The 17675-nt window shown below is 46.2% G+C and overlaps 1 protein-coding gene across 2 annotated transcripts in view; it reads right to left on the minus strand.

Moving 5' to 3' along the window:
- ARHGEF12 (Rho guanine nucleotide exchange factor 12) overlaps positions 1 to 17675 on the minus strand; it is a 70324-nt gene that overhangs the window by 12722 nt on the left and 39927 nt on the right. For both annotated transcript variants that reach the window (XM_017738474.1, XM_017738473.1), the window contains 25 exons: positions 17242 to 17299; positions 16444 to 16622; positions 15993 to 16070; positions 15705 to 15824; positions 15033 to 15167; positions 13538 to 13609; positions 12741 to 12833; positions 12252 to 12362; positions 11712 to 11810; positions 11023 to 11065; positions 10800 to 10905; positions 10040 to 10177; positions 9511 to 9543; positions 8560 to 8674; positions 7763 to 7868; positions 7338 to 7550; positions 6801 to 6930; positions 6445 to 6480; positions 5694 to 5848; positions 4991 to 5137; positions 4177 to 4262; positions 3227 to 3352; positions 2228 to 2342; positions 1288 to 1388; positions 1108 to 1185 (listed from right to left, as the gene is read on the minus strand). In XM_017738474.1, the coding sequence (XP_017593963.1) occupies positions 1108 to 1185; positions 1288 to 1388; positions 2228 to 2342; positions 3227 to 3352; positions 4177 to 4262; positions 4991 to 5137; positions 5694 to 5848; positions 6445 to 6480; positions 6801 to 6930; positions 7338 to 7550; positions 7763 to 7868; positions 8560 to 8674; positions 9511 to 9543; positions 10040 to 10177; positions 10800 to 10905; positions 11023 to 11065; positions 11712 to 11810; positions 12252 to 12362; positions 12741 to 12833; positions 13538 to 13609; positions 15033 to 15167; positions 15705 to 15824; positions 15993 to 16070; positions 16444 to 16622; positions 17242 to 17299 (2673 nt within the window). The remainder of the gene's footprint in view (positions 1 to 1107; positions 1186 to 1287; positions 1389 to 2227; positions 2343 to 3226; positions 3353 to 4176; positions 4263 to 4990; positions 5138 to 5693; positions 5849 to 6444; positions 6481 to 6800; positions 6931 to 7337; positions 7551 to 7762; positions 7869 to 8559; positions 8675 to 9510; positions 9544 to 10039; positions 10178 to 10799; positions 10906 to 11022; positions 11066 to 11711; positions 11811 to 12251; positions 12363 to 12740; positions 12834 to 13537; positions 13610 to 15032; positions 15168 to 15704; positions 15825 to 15992; positions 16071 to 16443; positions 16623 to 17241; positions 17300 to 17675) is intronic.

A 17675-nucleotide genomic window follows, 5' to 3' on the forward strand; every position in this document is an offset into this window, starting at 1 on the left:
AGGAATGCCAGAGGACTCCAGTCTGGAGAGAAGCAGCTAAACCCAGGCTGAGAAAAGAAACACGGAGCAGGGAACCCAAAATCATGTGAGAGATGCTGGTTATCACTTTTCCTCTTCCACTGCTCTTTTCCACAGGCCAAGTGTCACAGGGTGGAGAATTCTCCCACCAAATCAACCTCCTGGGGCTTTAGGATGTCATCCATTTCCCAGGAGGAGTTTTTCCAATACCCCACATCCAGCTCCAGCATTACAACTGGTTAATGCTTCAGCTCTCCATTTGCAAGTCAAGTGTGCCTACAAATGATTTACAAATCATCCCAACGATCTGACGGGATTTGTAATGTCAATGGATTCTTCAGGCACTTCAGTGCTTGTGACATTTAGATCTGCAGGCAAGCAGAAGTGACAATTTTCACAATTCCTCCGTTCCAAGTCTCAGAGTCTATAATCAATGACAGCGAGATTTCAGAGCTGCCAGGAAGTTCTTCCTTCCCCTCACTGAACGCTTGCAAGTTTATTTGGAGAAGGATACACGACACAGTTTTACAGAAAAGATTTGGTTTTTTTGATTCACAGGGACTTTGAGGAAGATGGGGAAGCAAGCAGCAGGTAACCAGCTTCCAACAAAACTGCAGGGGTTTACAGGAGCCATGAAACAGAATATTTTTAATGCTGGACTTCAGGCTTTGTTTGGCTGCATGGATCTCCCACATTTTTGTCCAAGCTCTCTCCTTTTACACCTCAGGGCTCTCCAAGGCCTGCCCAGTTCCAACAGCATCACTAAGACATGCACTCACATGAGATAAATATCCACAATAATCTCATTATCCATCAGGTATCTCTTCTGTGATACAGTGCTTGAGATTGCAGGCCATAAAGATCAGACAAGCTTCATCAGCACCATTATGTGCAGAACTGGGCTGTTATAGCCACAGAAATCTTCAGGAAGGTGGTAAAACTCACATTTCTGAGACTAACTGTTTTCATTTTCATACAGAAATATTTACCTCCAAAGACCACTTGCTTGTGCATCAGAAGAAGCACAAAGTGAGTGACAGGGCTGCAAACAGAATTTACTCAGGGATCGTTTTAACGCTCCCAACTCACCCTGAACTCATCCATCATGGGGTCCTCTGACTGCTTCAAGTAGGACAGGTCGAGTCGCCGCTGATAATCCTCCAAATGCTGCAGGAAATGCAAGGAAATGGTCACTGGGAGCAGCAAAACTCCCCAGAGTGGAAGTTTCTTGCTGTCCCCAGCCCTGGGTGTTCACTGTGCCCCTCACACCTGCTTGTTCTCAGACTCTTTGACAGCCTGGTTCACGTGGTTGAGGATCTGGCGACAGTGATCTGCTGCTTTCTTAACTTTCTCCTTCTCCTCAGGCAGCTCTGCAAGAATAAAACAAAGTGTGACAGTGCTTCCCAGCACAGGTTTGAACAGTCAGCCCTCCAGTGCAGTTTGCTGGCCTCAGACTGGACAAAGAGGAGTTAAACTCAGAGAAGTCTATCAACAAAAGCACTGCAAAAGTGGTAAAAATAAGATTTGTGACAGGAGAGAATTCGTCGTGACCTGCAGATCATTACATCTAATACAACTGTTACTCTTTCTTTTTTAGGGCCATGTGACAACTATTCACAATAATCTGAGAAACCTAAAATCCTTACTAAAAGTACAGGCCCAGGTGCACCCATCAATTCTCACTAGCACCAGCAGCCACACTGAGAATTCAGTTAACAGGAACATAAACCAGTACATCAAAGATAATGGAGTATCACATGCTTTCCTAATTAGGATTAGAGGGAACTTGTAGCTGCAGTCTATTTTTATGAGTAATGAAATTACACTGCAGAAGGTATCAGATAGTAAAGCTGGAGAGGTATTTTGTGCTATTATTTATCACATTTTTACCTGCTGTGCTGGAAGTATCTTTCAGTGTAACATATCCTAATTAAATCCCACCCTCTGCAAGAGCACGAGGACGTTCTGTGCCGCTTTACAGGTTTGACAGATTCACTTATTTCACACTGAATTTCCTTTTTATTTTACTAAGGAGGAAGAAACACTGGATTTGCCTTTTTATTAGTATTTTTTTACACCTCCTGTGCAGAAGGCAGCAGTGAAGTCGCAATGAAAACAGAAACAGACACAAAACTGAAGTGTTAGTCAACACATTTACGAAGAAAACCTTCTAGAGGTGGGTGCCCAAACCCCAGTGGAAAGGCTTTACCTGTGTATTTAGCAATGTTATCCAGCAGAAGGGGGTATTTAGTCAACCTCTGCATCTCCGTGGGGATGATATCCTTCAGCTGCAGCCGCCGGCACAGAGGATTGCTCTCAGCATCCTAAATTTCAACAGCACAATATCTGCATTTGTCATTTTTATTAAGGCCATAATTACCTGAATGCACAACATCTATTCATCACTTAAACATCTATTACTTCACTTTCCAGTAATTAAATACAAGACAAGAGATGCCAAGATCTATCACCCAGACAACACATCCCCTCTCCATCTGCAATTACCCGCAGGAAAAGCTCATCACAAAGGCAGTGCCTTCCTTCCCTCATTACTCCCCATGGGCATGGGCCCATCCCCAATCAATCTCAGTCAGCAGCAGCCAGGAACACATCAGTTTGGGCTTTCACACCGCAGCAAAACACGGGACATTCGTCAAGGTAATCTCCCCTTGTACCAGCAGAGCTCCTCCCAGCCGGTGCTAATGGAGATAATGTTCTCTTGCAAACGCCACGTGGACCCAAACCCCGCTCCTGGCAGGCAGAGCAGGTGTGCATCATCTGTCTCCTGCCCCTGGCACGCAGCAAAGGGCACTCTGAGCACTCTGCCCCACACAACTTGGCATCCTTGACCTCGAGGGAGGTGGCATCTCCTGCCTGGGACACTGCGTGCTGCCTTGCATTCCATCAGGACACTCTGTGCTCCCCAAGCCGAAGGCTCCTCCCTCCAGGAACCATGAGGAGAGATAAATACAGTGCTGGAAATGATCCCGAGCTGAAGGCAACGTTAGGCATGATGTCATTAATTAATGCCATTAATTATCAGAACTTTGCCAGGAGGATTCATTGGGCTGTGCTGGCTCCCAGCCACACCCTGGGGCAACTCAAAGCCTGGTGGAGAACTCAAAGCCCTGTGGAGAAAACTCAAATCCCAGTGGAAAAAACTCAAAGAGCCTGGTGGAGAAAAGTCAGAGCCCTGTGGGAAACTCACCTGCACGAAGGTCTGGAAGCGTGAGTCCTTCTTCTGGCGGGACTTGATGACCTCGAGAGCGAAGGGCTGGTTGCTGCAGAAGGTGGCAGTGGCAAGTTTCAGCTTCTCCTCTGCTGCTCCACTGAACTGTGCCAGAAAGCCAAAAAAGCCAAGTTTAGACAGGCTGGAGTTCAGCACATGCCACCCTCGGCAGGCAGAGCCACACGGGACCGGGCTCACCAGGGAAGAAATGAATTATTGACAAAAATGAGGAGTAATTTCTGCCATGGTTTATGGCTTTGTCTTCCCAGAGGAGCCCTTTACACCTCAAACGCCACAGTTCTCCTCAATCCAGCCCTCCCACATTAAAGAATCCCAGATTGGTTTGGGTTGGAAGGGATTTTAAAGCTCATCCAGTCCCACTCCATCATGGGCAGGGACACCTTCCACTGTTCCAGGCTGCTCCAACCTGTCCTTGAACATTTCCAGGGCTGGGGCAGCCAAATCTTTCCATAAAGATCTCGAAAGTGAAGCCTGTACCAGCACTATAAACCCTGAATTTATCAATTCTAAGATTAGAAATCAGTATTTTTAACCATCTTTTAACTGCACCGCAGCCAACACCAGGCTCACATTTCAGCGTTACTGAAACAAATTGTGCCACTCCGTTTCTCAAAATCCCACTCTCACCTTTATGTCTCCAAAAGTGCCTTTCTATTCTACCCACACATCCCAAGGAAATTATTCCTGTGCCTTAAATGACTCTTATCTCCAGTCAGAAGAAAATCCTCGGAGTTTTTCCTGCTTTCCCTTCCACCCTCATCCTCCAGCTCTGTTTTGACTCCACAGAAATGACAACTCCCAGCCTTTCAGTTCCCATTAGCTGGGAATTACCTTCTCCAGCCTCTGGCTCTGTTGGTCATTCTAGGAAATAATCTTTTCAAATATAGGAAATATTAAAAGAATTTTACCCAGGAGAGCAAATCTTCCCCAATTTGGCCAATGACAGAAGTTTCGTTCCTTTTCCGGACAGCTTTCATCTGATCGTTCAGTGCAACTTAAAAATAAGGAAGAGAAAGTAAATTTTAATTAATAGTGGTCAAATTGCTGGCTTGATTTTCAGCATTTAACATAAAAGCTATTCTAGGAGAAGATTAGATTTGAAATTATTTTAATTAGCTAATAAACAATATCCTGCAACTTAATAAATCTAGAATATCTAATGAAGTGTCACATATCTCCTTTGCTCTTCTGTCTCACCTGTCTTCAAGTGACCCCTAAGAACCATTCCCAACTTATCTTTTCTGAGGCTCAATATCACTTTTGTACAAACAAGGATAATGTGGAACACAACTGCAGCCATAAACCCACACAACTGATTATCCAGTGGCTGGAATTCCTACTGTGAGCAGTCCTTTCCCTAAACAATGAGGAAGGGCCACTCTTCAGATACAAAAAGGCATCAATCTCTATAAATCTGTTTTCATGGTCTCTTCAAGAACAGTTGTACCATCTCAAATGCTGGCCCATAAGGCTCTTTTATCAAGCATGATCAACACAGATAAGGAAAAGGAGCACTGGACACGATTCCTTATCAAAATATCTTTGCAAATCAGAATTGGAACAAGTGTGAGCAAAAGCAGGCCCAGGGTACTGTCCTTAAGAATTTCTGCTTTATCTCAAGCATTGGGCGCTTGAAGCAAAGGGATCCTCGTGTTCCAGGGTCCCTTTGCTTCAATTTTGCAGCCACTGGAACCCAGAATTCCAGAGTCCAGCTGCTCCTACCATGCAGCCCAAGGATATCCTCCAGGTTGGAGAAGATTTTCCGCTTGTCACTGGAGCTGAGGATGCCCTCCCTGGTGACCCTCTGGTAGAAGACGTTGTGCAGGACTTTGAGCGTGCGTACGTGGGCTCGCTCCGTGTAGAACAGCTCTGGGGAGACAGGAGAGCAGGATTGCAGCTGTGGAGCCAGGAAGGAGTTTAGAGCAAGTCCCCCCAGCAGCACTTCCCTCCCTGGCCCATATTCCAGGCTCTGCTGTAATTCCTTGTTTGAACTGTTTGTAAAATTCCATCGTTTACCCCAAACCGACAGTGAGCTCTGAGAAGCTCACAAACCCACACAGAGGCTTCTGCAGGACCTGTAACTAAAATCTTCTGAAGTTTGGGAGTAGCATTTCCATCACCTGTGTTCCAAAAAAGCCAAGCTTTTCCTGCTTTCTTTTACAGAATATATTAAAAATTGGCCTTTCAGTGCCTTCATAGGTTTAATAACCAGGGACTGGATCAATCTCACCTCAGGTTATTTCCCAGTAACAAGCACAACTTTCACACCTAAGAACTCTTCAAATCAAAAGTTCTACAATTCTCCAGCCCCTACTTTAAACAAATCAGGGCAGGAAGACCTAATTGTAAATTTTAAGAACTTCAAAGCTCCAGGGGAAGGTTTCAACTTTGAGCTTGGCCAGGTAGGAAAGAGCCTCCATCTCACCATTTATCACTTCTTGACGCTTGATTTCGTAGGGTTTGAGCCCCATCAGCACCTCCCTGCTCACAAGCTGCTGCCAGTTGGGAGGATCCATATCCATGTCGAAGTCATAGAGCTCATCCTCACTCTGCACATCTGCAAAGCCAACACTGTCCATCCTGATGGGAGGAGGAAAAATGTGAGATAATTCCCATTTCAGGCAGAAGCTGAGTACATAACTCAGCACCATGAGTACACTGTCCCTGCCAGCTGGAGGCTGTTTGATGCCTGAACCTCTGGGCACGTTCCCTAATTTTGCCCTTTACAGACTGGCTGCCTGTTCTGACAGTGTTTTCATCACCTTCCATCAAGGTGACAGATCCATGACAGATCAAATCATTTGCAGTCAAATATCAAGTCAGTGAAAAGGGCAGGTTACAGTTTCTTGCCTCTGTCTATCTGCCAACAGCAACAGACAGGTTTAAAAGGAAAATAGGGCTATCTCTACTTCCTAACCTAACTCCCATCCATTCACATCAGTGGATACAGCAATCATTCCACTTCACTCACAGATCAAAGGGGTTTTTTTGCATATGACTCACCCCACCTGCCCTATAAATGGCTGCCAGTGTCTGATTTCATGCGTTCTTAAAGAAAAAAGATCATGCAGACAACTGTGCTGGCTCAGAACAATGAGCACTGCTGCATTCTGCTTCATAACCTCTTGAAATCCAAACAAATTCAGCGAAGTTCAAACATTTCTAAGCATACTCACTTGCGGAAAGGCTTTGGTGTTCCCATGTCAACCATCCTGCAAGGAAGGAAAGAAACCATTAGGGAAGCTTGTGCCTGAATTTCTCCCTGCTCACACACTCAGCATGACTTCACAACGGTGGTCTGAGCTCCAAACCAGAGTATTTTGTCCCCTCTCCTGAGAGTTTTCTATCACAGCCCAAAGTTCCCTAATTCTCCCAACAACATTTAACACAAGTGGCATCACTGCAATTTTATGTACTAAATTTCAACAGCCACAGTCACACTGACACAGGAGTCGGACTACAATGATCTTTTCCAAGCCATTCCAAGACTTCCTGACTCCCTCTCTCGGCTCCCTCAAGCACTCCGAGTTACCTCTCTGATTCTCCCTCCTCCTCCTGCAGGTTTTCCAAAGGGGACGGGAACTCGAAGGTGTTGTTGGGTGTGCGGGGAGTGCCATCCATGGAGTCACCGGCAGGTGGGGCTTCCCCAGGCTGCTTCAAACCTGCGTGCAAAACAAACGGGAAAGGTGAGGAACCAAACTGGAGGACATTAGAGAATTCCCAGCCTCTCCAGAGCCTCTTGATTCCAGCTTCATTTCAGCCCAGAGCTGGAGGAACCCAATGCCCAGGCTGGGAAGAAGAGCCTCAGTAACAAAAGCTTCCAGGTGACACAGGCTGGCACCTGAGGTGGGGTTTTTCCTGTTGGATGATCCAATGCCACAGGGGCAGAACCCACTAACAACCATTTCTGCTCACGGTAAGACTCCCTAATTGAGGAAAGCTGACCAAGGTGAGGAAGAGCAGCTCTCATGACATCAAAGCATTTCCTCATTTGCCCAGCTTTGTTGCATGGGTGCTCTGCACATCCTGTTCCCAGCACAACCTTTAATCATTCTGCATTCCACCCTACCTGTGTCACTGTCCTTGCTGCCCTCCGGAGAGGCAAAGGGCCCCACTGCCAGCGGGGACATGGGGTTGGCAGGGGGGTAGGGAGCATCGGTGCCATCGCTGGAGGAGCCACTCTGGCGCAGCTTGCTGGCCTCTGGGGGCTCTGGGCTCACAGAAGAGGCTGTGGGCGAGTGCTTGGGGTGCCTGGGCTTCTGCATCTCCATGGCCCTGCCAACTGAACGAAAAGGACCATCACACTGCTGAAACGACCTCTGCCTGCTCCCAGTGGTGAGAGAAGCAGCATTTCAGGACCAAAACTGGTTTGTGCATCTTTAAAACCGTATTTTAAGAACAATAATTTTACTGGGTCTTCCTGGCATGAATTTTTAAAGGCAGCAGGGACTCTCTGTGGCTGCCAGGGCACGTGAGTTTCCTGGGCTGACATACTTGCACTGCTGTCGTGTCGGCTCGGTCTCCTTGGGGGGCCCAGAATGTTGGGGAAGCCTCTCCTCTTTCCTTTCTCCTCTCCTTCTTTCTCCTTCTTGATGCTTTGCTGCAGGGAAAGAAAAGCAAACTCATCACTCACTGCTTCAAATCCAGCTGTTTACTGAGGTTTTAATTAAATTCTTTAAAGCTACAGAAGAGAGAGGACACAAACCTACCAAAGGGTTTCACACTGTTTCACCTCCTCACAGTTAGTGCAGAACTGCTTGAAACTCTCTTAATATTTCAAAGGAAGCTGAAATGCTGATGGAAATAAGTAGCTACTGTGACCAGATACACCCCCATGCTGTGGGAGACAAGGGATCACACCCACAGAGATGAAGTTTTGGTGGAAAATTTCATTATGCAACAGGAAAAGTGGGGGTGGCAGGGAGAAGAGCTCTCCTGCTTCGCAAACCAGGAGGGTATGAGCAAGTTTCTCCAGAAGAAAACTGAAGTAAACAAGGCAACAGCTTTCATGAGACCCTCATGTGGTTCAAGCTTGTGTTCTATGAAACATTCCCCACCCCAAGTTAAAAAAACAAGGTGAATTCAGGGGCAAAGGAAATAATTCTATTTATTTCTAATTCACGTGTCTGCCAAACAGATGCAGAACCCAATCTCAGCTCTTAGGTTTGCTGTGCAGCTCAGTAATCCCAGAACCTCTTGAAACAGTGGAAAATCACAGCCATTTTTAACTTTTTCCTGCTAAATTGGGGTTTGAATTGCACACAAATCCTCTGTGGCCACGCCAGCAGTACCTTGATCTTCGGCAGGAAACCAATCCGGCCACGCTTCTGCTCCAGGTTCCGAGGCTCTTTGACTTTGACTCCCAGGTGTTTCATGTAGGTGAGGATCACATACTGCATTGTGGAGCTGCCAAATGCATAAAAAACAGTGAGGTTAAAGAGAAGTATGTTGGGAAAATACATTTAGTCAGTAAAATTAAGTGCCAAGGTTCTATTGCAAAGTTAATTTTTAAATTGAAGTCAGTTACGAAATGAACCGAAATAAACTCTCACAGATAATGGGAAGGCTCAGCCAACATCAGAATTTATCCTTTTGTAAATTATGGAGTAAATAAAGATGGAATTTATGGGTGGGGAGACCCTGGCATAGGCTGTCCCATCCCTGGAAGTGTCCAAGGCCAGGCTGGACGGGGCTTGGAGCAACCTGGGATAGTGGAAGGTGCCCTGCCATGGCAAGGGGTGGAATTAAATCATCTTTAAGATCCTTTCCAACCCAAATCATTCCATGATAAAAGGCACAGAAGCCTAGGAGGTGAAAACACAATTTTGAGAATTACACAGAAGGTCCTAAAATTCTACACTGAAACCACATTTGATGTCCCATTCTAGTTCTGAGTTATAGTAAAAATAAGCAGCAGTAAAAGGTTACTGCACAGAGTGGAGGAAAAGCTGCTCAGATAAAAACTGAGCAGGACAAGGCAGAAACAGAAAATAAATGTTGGAGCAGACTGAAGCCAACACAAAACAAAAATAAACACGAACTCTCAGTGACAGCAATTTTTAAAATGTGAAACACAGACAACAAACATCAGCAAAGGAGAGGCTGATGCTCTGAATTCCAGTGATTTATGCCAGGGGATTTAGGAGGTGAGTGTTGGAGGTACAGCCAGGAGAGGGCTGTCGTGTTCTATCAGCACAGCACACCAGCACTGGCACAGCCCAAGCTCCCCCAGCTTCCATTACCTCTTGTCTTCTTCCAGAGGCTGAGATGACATCCTAAAAACAAGAAAGTGTTTTAAAATGAAACTCAAAACCCAACTACCACTCGGTTCCATCCACCCAGAGCACCAGCAGTTGTGTTCCACAAGTGTCCTTTAGAACGTTCAGCAGTCCCAGCAGGGGAAAAAAATAAAATCAAAAATCAAAACTGAAGGTTCAGCTGCGGAAATTGGATTCAGCCCACACGAAACGACAAAATGGGCTGTGAAGCTGGGGTTTCTACAGGAGAAGGGCTCTGATCTAATAATGCACAAGCTGACAATGGCAGCACTCCCTGCACTACTGAACAGCAGCCTCCTGGACAAAACAGACTTCACTTCCCTCCTGGCTTAGTCCTGGCTGTCATTATCCCAACAAACACTCAGGGGCAGAAATACAAACACAGGGATGCCAAATTCCACCCCCCAATTCCTTTATCCTGCTCTTCCCAGGTCTGAGGCAGCACCTTTATTATTCCTTTTTTCCCCCCACCATTCTCTTTGCTGTCACTCACAGGACTTCCTCGATCTTGGCAATGATCTGCTCTGCACAGCTCCTCTCCTTCTCCACGGCGTTGCGGTCCCGCAGCCGCTCCGCGTCCAGCCTGGTCAGCTCCCCCTCGGCCAGGGTCAGCCCCATGCTGCGTTTCTGCCTGGAAAAGGGCACAGGAAGCATCCCTTGGAGCTGGGTATTGCCCTGGGATAGGGAGCAGCAGCCTTGTGGCACTCAGGGTGTCCCACAGGTTTCATTACGAAAATGGGGAAGTCAGGGAAGGACTTTTGGGATGTTTAAAGCATCTGCGTGAATGGAGAGATTTTTTTAGGGATGAAGTAGTTCATTGTTGAGCTTGGCACAGAGCTCTTAGGACTCCACATGGAAAAGCAAATTAATTATCAAATTCTACTCCACGCCCGTGACAACTCTGTAAAGGGGATTATTGCCTGCCCAAAGGGGAGACGGAAGGAAAACAGGGAAAGGAAAAAAAAATATAAGCTGATTATGAACACAATCAGTAAGAGAGATTTATATAACACCTAAGAAAACATACTCTGACATTTCCTCACACAGCTGCAAGGAATGAAGAATCCAAGCTCTAGGACTGCAATTAATGACTTGATTTAAGGATTGGTCACAGGTGACCTGGAGGTCCTTTCCTGGTACATTCCTATCCAACCCAAGAGGAATTATTGTGTCCCTCAGGTTTCCCTGTGCTGGACATGCTGACTGAAATCAAACTTGAATTAAAAGGAAACTCCACAGAGAGCTGTTGGTACCTGAAATCCTCCAGGTTCCTCTGAACCTCTGGACAGACTTTGTCCTGCATGGTTTGGATGAACTGGCGGTGGAGCTCCTCAGGGAGCAGTTCTGGCCTTCTCCTGTCTGTGAGGCACAAAATTCACCAATTATTCCTCTAACAACAGTCCCCACCTTCAACAGAGCCGTTTCCCTGAATTAACCCACCCTTTGCCTTTCACTCCCACAAACACAGCACCCTACCTAATTCCAAGGAGATTTCATCTGGAACTGGGACTTTCAGGTTCTGCAAAAGGAAAGAAAGGCTGGGAGAACCAACAGAGCAAAGAGCACCCAATGAAACACACAGATCACACACTGAATTCCCTCAAAAGCCAAAATCCTCCAATCTGAGCACCTGCTGGTTTGAAAAGGGGAGACTCCCATGAATAGATTGTAATTCACAGGGATTATTTCATCTGAACATGTGGTCTATAAACCTCTGCTACAGTTTCTGGGAGTTTAATTCATGACAGCAAAGAATTTTCTCAGCTTTCCAACAGACTGATAAAATTTCCCAATCCTTGGAACAGCCACATCAATACCCACAGCAATTATTAACTAAAAAGCAATGCAGAAGAGCCAGAACTTGCTTACCTGCCACTAAATTATTTCTGCTGTCAACAAAAAATCCCCTGGGATTTATTTTGTTACCAGGCATCTGAGGCCATTCATTTTCCTGGTAACATTTCAACAAAAATACTTCAAACTTTTATTACGTTGTTAAATTTTATGAAGTTATTTCTTAAATATTATTCCAATTGTTATTTTTAAAACAATCTATTTTGGAGGGCTTTAACCCCCTTAGTTTTTCGCAGTTCAGGTTGAGTGGAGAAAGGTCAAAGTCAACTTGCTGGACACGTGTGAAAATGAGGAAAACAAGTGGAACCTACTGCAGCTCTGTCCAGGAAAAACTGGTAAAACTCCAGGAAAACACGCCGGGTCTCTTTGGAGTTGGTCTGTTTGTACAGGTCTGTGTAAAGGTAGCACAGCTGTGGGGAACAGGAGGGCAAGAAATTAGGTGAAAACCATGAAAACTCCAAGTTTTCTTTCCAATAGTTCAAGGAATTCAGCAGTGCTGGGTTGAAACCTTTCCTGGCTCCTCAGGGAGGTGCCCTGGCAATGGTGGGAGAGGGAAGGGGCTGGAAAAGAGGCACAGAGAGGTCAGCCCTTCCCTGTAGACAATTCCACACCTGAAGGTGGAATGAGAGGCTTTCAAGAGATAAGTAATTATTTGTAAGCAGCCAAATGTAGAAGACACAATTCTTTTTGTGCTTCTCCATTTATCTGAGGAGATAAATGTGGATTTATCACCCTCAGGCCTGCACAGGGTCTGCACTTCCCTCCTTGCCAAGTCATGGCACTGAGAGCTACACAAGATCTGGTGAAGATTCCCAAATGTGAGCCAGGGAAACAATTCCAGAGCTTCTCACCAGGGCTGCAGGATCAAACTGGGACACCACGTGGTGCAGGAGAACAGCCAGGTGAGCTGGGCGGGATTTCAGGAGCTCGATGTTCTGGAAGCAGCTGCACTGCCCATTGATCTGCAGGGATACACAAGAATTACATCTGAATTATTGAGGAACAAGAGAAAGGACAGCTAAAATAGTTCAGAGTAAGTATGCCAAAGCCCACACTGCCATGACAATAATTCAGGATTTAACAGAGACTGAAGAAAATTAAATAAGGCTAATTAATTTCTAGAAAGCTTGAAGTTAGGAGAAGGACGAGGAATAACACAGACTCAAAGATGGATATAAACTCCCCAAATGTTTTTATTTGGCAGGATCAGCAATAAGAGGAATCCCACTCCCTAATTCTTATTTCACCATACAAGAAGTGCTCAGCACAAACAAGGCAGTTTAGGAACAGGGGCACAGAATTCTGGTTGGTGGGGAGAAAAGGCTGGAAGTCATTCCCACCTGCTCCTGCTCCGTGTCAAAATCATCATCCTCTGCTCCAATGATCTGAGTGCCCACTCGGGACAAGGGGCTTCCAACACTGGACTGGGAGTCCTGGGGAAGAGAAGGCAGGAGAGCACAATGCTGTGATTGTCCTTCCCAGGAAAACTTCGAGATATTCTCATCATTTTAATCTTTCAAGAATGCCACGGAAACCCACACGCCCCCACTCAACCTTGGTTCCCTTTCCCAAAAGCTTCTCCCAGGATCCAAACACTCCCAAACACCAGATCAGGTGGTTCAAGAGCAGCTGCATCACCTGCAGCCAGGAGCACACCAAGCACGTGGCACGTGGCAAATGCCGTCTCTGCACAGATGGGGAAATGTGGCTCTGGGAGGACAAGCAGAGGAGGGGAACGAGAATTCAGGAATCATCCCAAGGATGATGATGTGTTCAGACAGGTCTGCACTTCCTGCTGCGTTCCACTTGCAGCCCTGCTGGGAATGCCAGCCTCCAAATGGCCGAATATCCTAAAAAAAGGCTGGACTCAAGGAATAAAACACGTGCAACTGCTCTGCTTATTCCAGGCCCAGCTGTTTTACTGCTGATTAGGTATTTCTTGCCTCTAAATGGTCCTGCTCTTAAGCTCCATAAACATTTACTCAGCTAATTAACTTTCCCTGCACCACTTTAATTGCATTTTATCTTCTAAAGCAAAGTTCAGGCATGCTCCATTTAGAAAGTGGGGGAAAGCAGCAAGATTTTAATGGGTCCATTAGAGGAGATGTTGTTGTGACACTTGATGTTCTGTACTCACAGTATCTTGAAGCTCAGCCTTTTCTGGGCTCTCATCTGGATAAATCCTCTCCTTCAGGCCACTGCGAGGACTCTGGGAAAGAGGGAAGTTCAGTTCTGGTAAGCACCAGCAAGTCCAGGAAAGGGAGAACTGCACAGTGCAGTTTGTCAGCCACAACAGCCAAAAAACTTCTCCTTTCTCACAGGAAAAGGAGGTGTGAAACACCAGACTAAAATCTGTGTCCTACATGCACAGTTAACAAACAAAAAAAAAAACCCCAAAACACAACTGAATGCAGAAGTGCTGCTCAGAAATCTGGTGACAGTGAGCAACAGCTGAGCTGTAAAATCCCCAGCCCTCGGCTTTCTCCTTGCTCTCTCCACCTTCTCTCAAAGCTCAGCTCTCTCCTCCAATCTCCCAGCAATCCTCTTGCTCAGGAAGCCCAGAAGAGCCTTATTTGCAAAAACCACGTGCTGCTGGCTCATCTTCAGTGTGGCCAAAGGTTTTTCCAGCCAGGCTACTGCTCAGGCTGTTGCTTTCCAGCCTGGCTTTTTCCCAGCTGGAGAACTCTTTCCACTTCCAAATGTTTCTTTCACCCCTGATCCTTAAGTTTCTCAGAGCTGGATTGAAAATGGAATGTTTGGTGTGCCGATCACCTGCACTGATCAAATACCATCCCCAAAACAGACAGGATGATGATTATTAGGAGGATAATGATGAGTTTTGTGTTGCATCTATTATAGACAATAATAGATGCAGCAGGAGCTGGTCAGATTGGGAGTTGGAATGTTTCAAATTTTGTGTTGCATCTATTATAGACAAACACTGAGCGGGAGCTGGTCAGATTGGGAGTTGGAATGTTTCAAAACGGAGTCGTGGATGCTCCCATCTAACCCCCCTCCCTTTCACTTCCAACTGCTGGGACAAATTTAGCTCCCACATCCTTAAGTCAATCCACAAACTTAGGCCAAATCCAAGCAGAGAGTCTCAATTCCCCTGCACTAATCAGACAGTGACTTAATTAAGGATTAGGCACCAAGGGAGAGCGCAGGAGCACTAACTGATTGGTAACTAATGAGTGAAGTCACTTAAGAGCCTTTGCTGGTGCCAAGAGTTGAAGCTCATTCGGCAGAAGGAAGCTCTTTCCCACTTTCCTGGCAAGCTGCCCACTGCCTGGATCTGAGTCCCAGTGTGCAGTTGGAATATTCCCTTCAAAGATGCTCTAATAGACAAATGAGTTTTGAGAAGGATGCTGGCATCCATCTTTCTTTGTTTGGTTACAGGGATTAATGCCAGGACAATCTAACCCTGGATAAAGCCCCAAAATCTATTTCTCTCCCAGTCTCTAATCCCAGTCCAACATACCAGGTTTTCAGAGGGAAAAGGTTTTGCTGGGCACTGAGGAGCCTGTTCCAGTACTGCACAGTGTTACCCAGGCCAACAAACACAGAATCTGCCAAGGAAACCCAAATGCAAGAGGGAGGGAAGCAAAGCCTCGGGGCTGTCCCAGACTCACATCAGCAATGTCACTGTTGGGTCTGGAGGGGCTGTCACCACTGAAATCCAGTTTGCTGCCACTGTCCCCACTCTCTGCCTCCCCCTCACTGATCTGCAGCGACTCCGACCCAGACCTGGAGGACAAGACTCCATCCTGGAAAGATCAAAGTGAGTTGGGAGACAGCAGAATATTTCAAGAGACCATCCTTAAACAGCAACTCCTTCAAAAGCCAGTTAGCTCACATTACTCATAAAACCTTCTTAATTTATCTAGAAAAGGCTGCAGTGCTTTTCTAGAAGAAAACAACAAAACCCACACCAAGTTTTCAGCACTTTTAACACATGGAAAAGGGAAAAATGACACGGCCCACGTTTATTTTTTTTCAAAAGCGAAAGCAAAATTGTTTAAAGCCTCCAAGAATGACTTCATGCGTGTATTTTAAGTTGCACTGACAGATAATAAACACATCATTGTTTGCACTTGTTCTTAAAAGCAGGTTTTTCACAGCTGAGCTGAGAGCCCACTGTAAAATCTACTCCACATCCTGACATTACAGTGCCTGACAGCCAACTTCAAATGTCATCTCTAGAGGGTGCAGCCTGCCTGTCCGAGCACAGGGAACTGCAGCTTGCCTAGAGCACCATCAGCACCCCAGAATTGTCCCCAGAGCAGCCTGGCACCCTGTTGTACCTGAGAGCAGCCCGTGGCCTTGGACAGCTGCTCCTGCAGCTGAGGAATGTGTTTCTTTGCCTCCTGGATCTCCTTGAGCAGGCGGGTGGAGGAGGTTCGGCCATACTCCTCCTGGAGGAACTGGAACAGAATTGTGTGGCTGTTTTAAATGATCACCAGCACATCTGCACGCTCAAGGAGCTGCTACAGAATGTGTGTTTTACACAGCTCTGCTAATAAATTGTGATTCAACAAGCCCTCTTTGCATCGCTTCCCCCGCCTTCTCTCCAACCTGCACAACTCTAGTACCTGCAGCCTCTCCTGCTCCTTCTGGAGCATCTTCCTCAGAATCTCCACCTTCTGGTTGTGGACAATGTTATTTTCCTCCTAGGAAATACAGAGAGATGAAGGGTTGGGGTATTTCTGGTGGAGCTGAGCAGATAAGGAAAATAGACATGCACATTTTTCACCTACTTCCTAAGCATGGGCTCTGAAAAGCCCGATGAGAAACAACTCACATTTCCAACCCTATGCTAGGCATTCTTTCTTAATTTTGAACATAGCTATCAACACTTTAAAAACCTGTATTTCTACTATCTCAAACAGAACTAGACATTTTTAGTTGCACAATGCTTTTTCAGAAGTGAACAAATACCCACTGACAGGACAGATATTCCACTGCCAATTTGAAGTGTGAAAAAATTCAGGCCAAAATCACCCGACTCCATTTCTCCCTTGGAAACAGAGCTTTAAGCCTTACCCCCATGAGCACTGGGCTGGTGATCCTTTCTGCATTCCCTGACGTGCCAGGCGAGTGGGGGGATGTCATGATGGGAGACATATGCCCAAAAGCTGCCAGATCCACGTCGGAATCCGCCAAGGGAATCTGGGGCGACCCTGGAGGGCGCCCCTGGACAGTGAGAGCTACATAGGAACCCGCTGTGGGGACACAAGGACAGGCACAGGTCACACACACGGGGACATTTCCATGGTTCTCTGGTTTCCCTCACTGGCATTTCACCCTGCAGACACAATTCACACCATTCCTCCTCCAAACCAATGAACCTGAGAGCACTGCTTGGTTTAGAAATCTGTTCAAATTTCAGATGTTCCAAAAACCTTCATGAGAATCATCCCTTACAAAAGCAAGCAATCCGATTTCCAGCCCAGCACGTTACATTTACAGCGCACACACACAAAATAAACCATCACCACCTCCTTCTTTGTAGCAGAAAATCCACCAGGAACGTATTTCCTGTAGTGCTCTGCAATGTACACATCAAGTGCCTGCCCAGCTGTGGTAGTTCAGGTGGAAACAAAAGATGGGAAAGCACCCAGGCAAGGCTTGATGGTAATTCAAACATTAAGTCAAGGAGAAACTACAGGGGAATGTATCAGCTTGAATTCAGGATGTCAAAATAACCCCAATTTCACTTCTCTGTTCCACACACTCCCTTTATCTCTCAGCACTGACCTCACCCTTGTCACTCGAGCGGGCCCTCGGAATGATGCCTGCCATGCCTTAGAGGTGACAGAAGAGCCACCTGCCTTTACTTACACTTGATCAGCTTGACCACCTCCAAATGGTTCGAGTGTGTTACGAGAGTCCCGTTCACCTGGGCAGGGAGAGGGGAAAATTCAGTGTTTAACTCCTGATTTCCAAGCAGTTCCGCACATTCCACAGCAGGCACCGGGAGGAGGAGCAGCATTTTCTTCTCCCCCATCTCCGTTACTGCGTCTTTCAAGACATTACCAGATAAATAATTTATCCTTCTAACAGTTTATCTCGGTGAGCAGAGCTCTGCAGAAAGAAAACTCTGCACACATCACCAAAAAGAACCCAAGGAGGCAGGGAAAGGAAAGAAAAAAAAAAAAAAAAAAAAAAAAGCAATCCATCTCTGCCTGGGCAGAAAAACAACAGGGTAGCTAATTTAATTCATTAATTTCAATGCCTGGTTGAAATCCCAGCTCCATCTGTGTCAGGAGCTGCTG

This window comes from Corvus brachyrhynchos, unplaced genomic scaffold (assembly GCF_000691975.1).
Source record: "Corvus brachyrhynchos isolate BGI_N302 unplaced genomic scaffold, ASM69197v1 scaffold46, whole genome shotgun sequence".
Lineage (NCBI taxonomy): Eukaryota > Metazoa > Chordata > Aves > Passeriformes > Corvidae > Corvus > Corvus brachyrhynchos.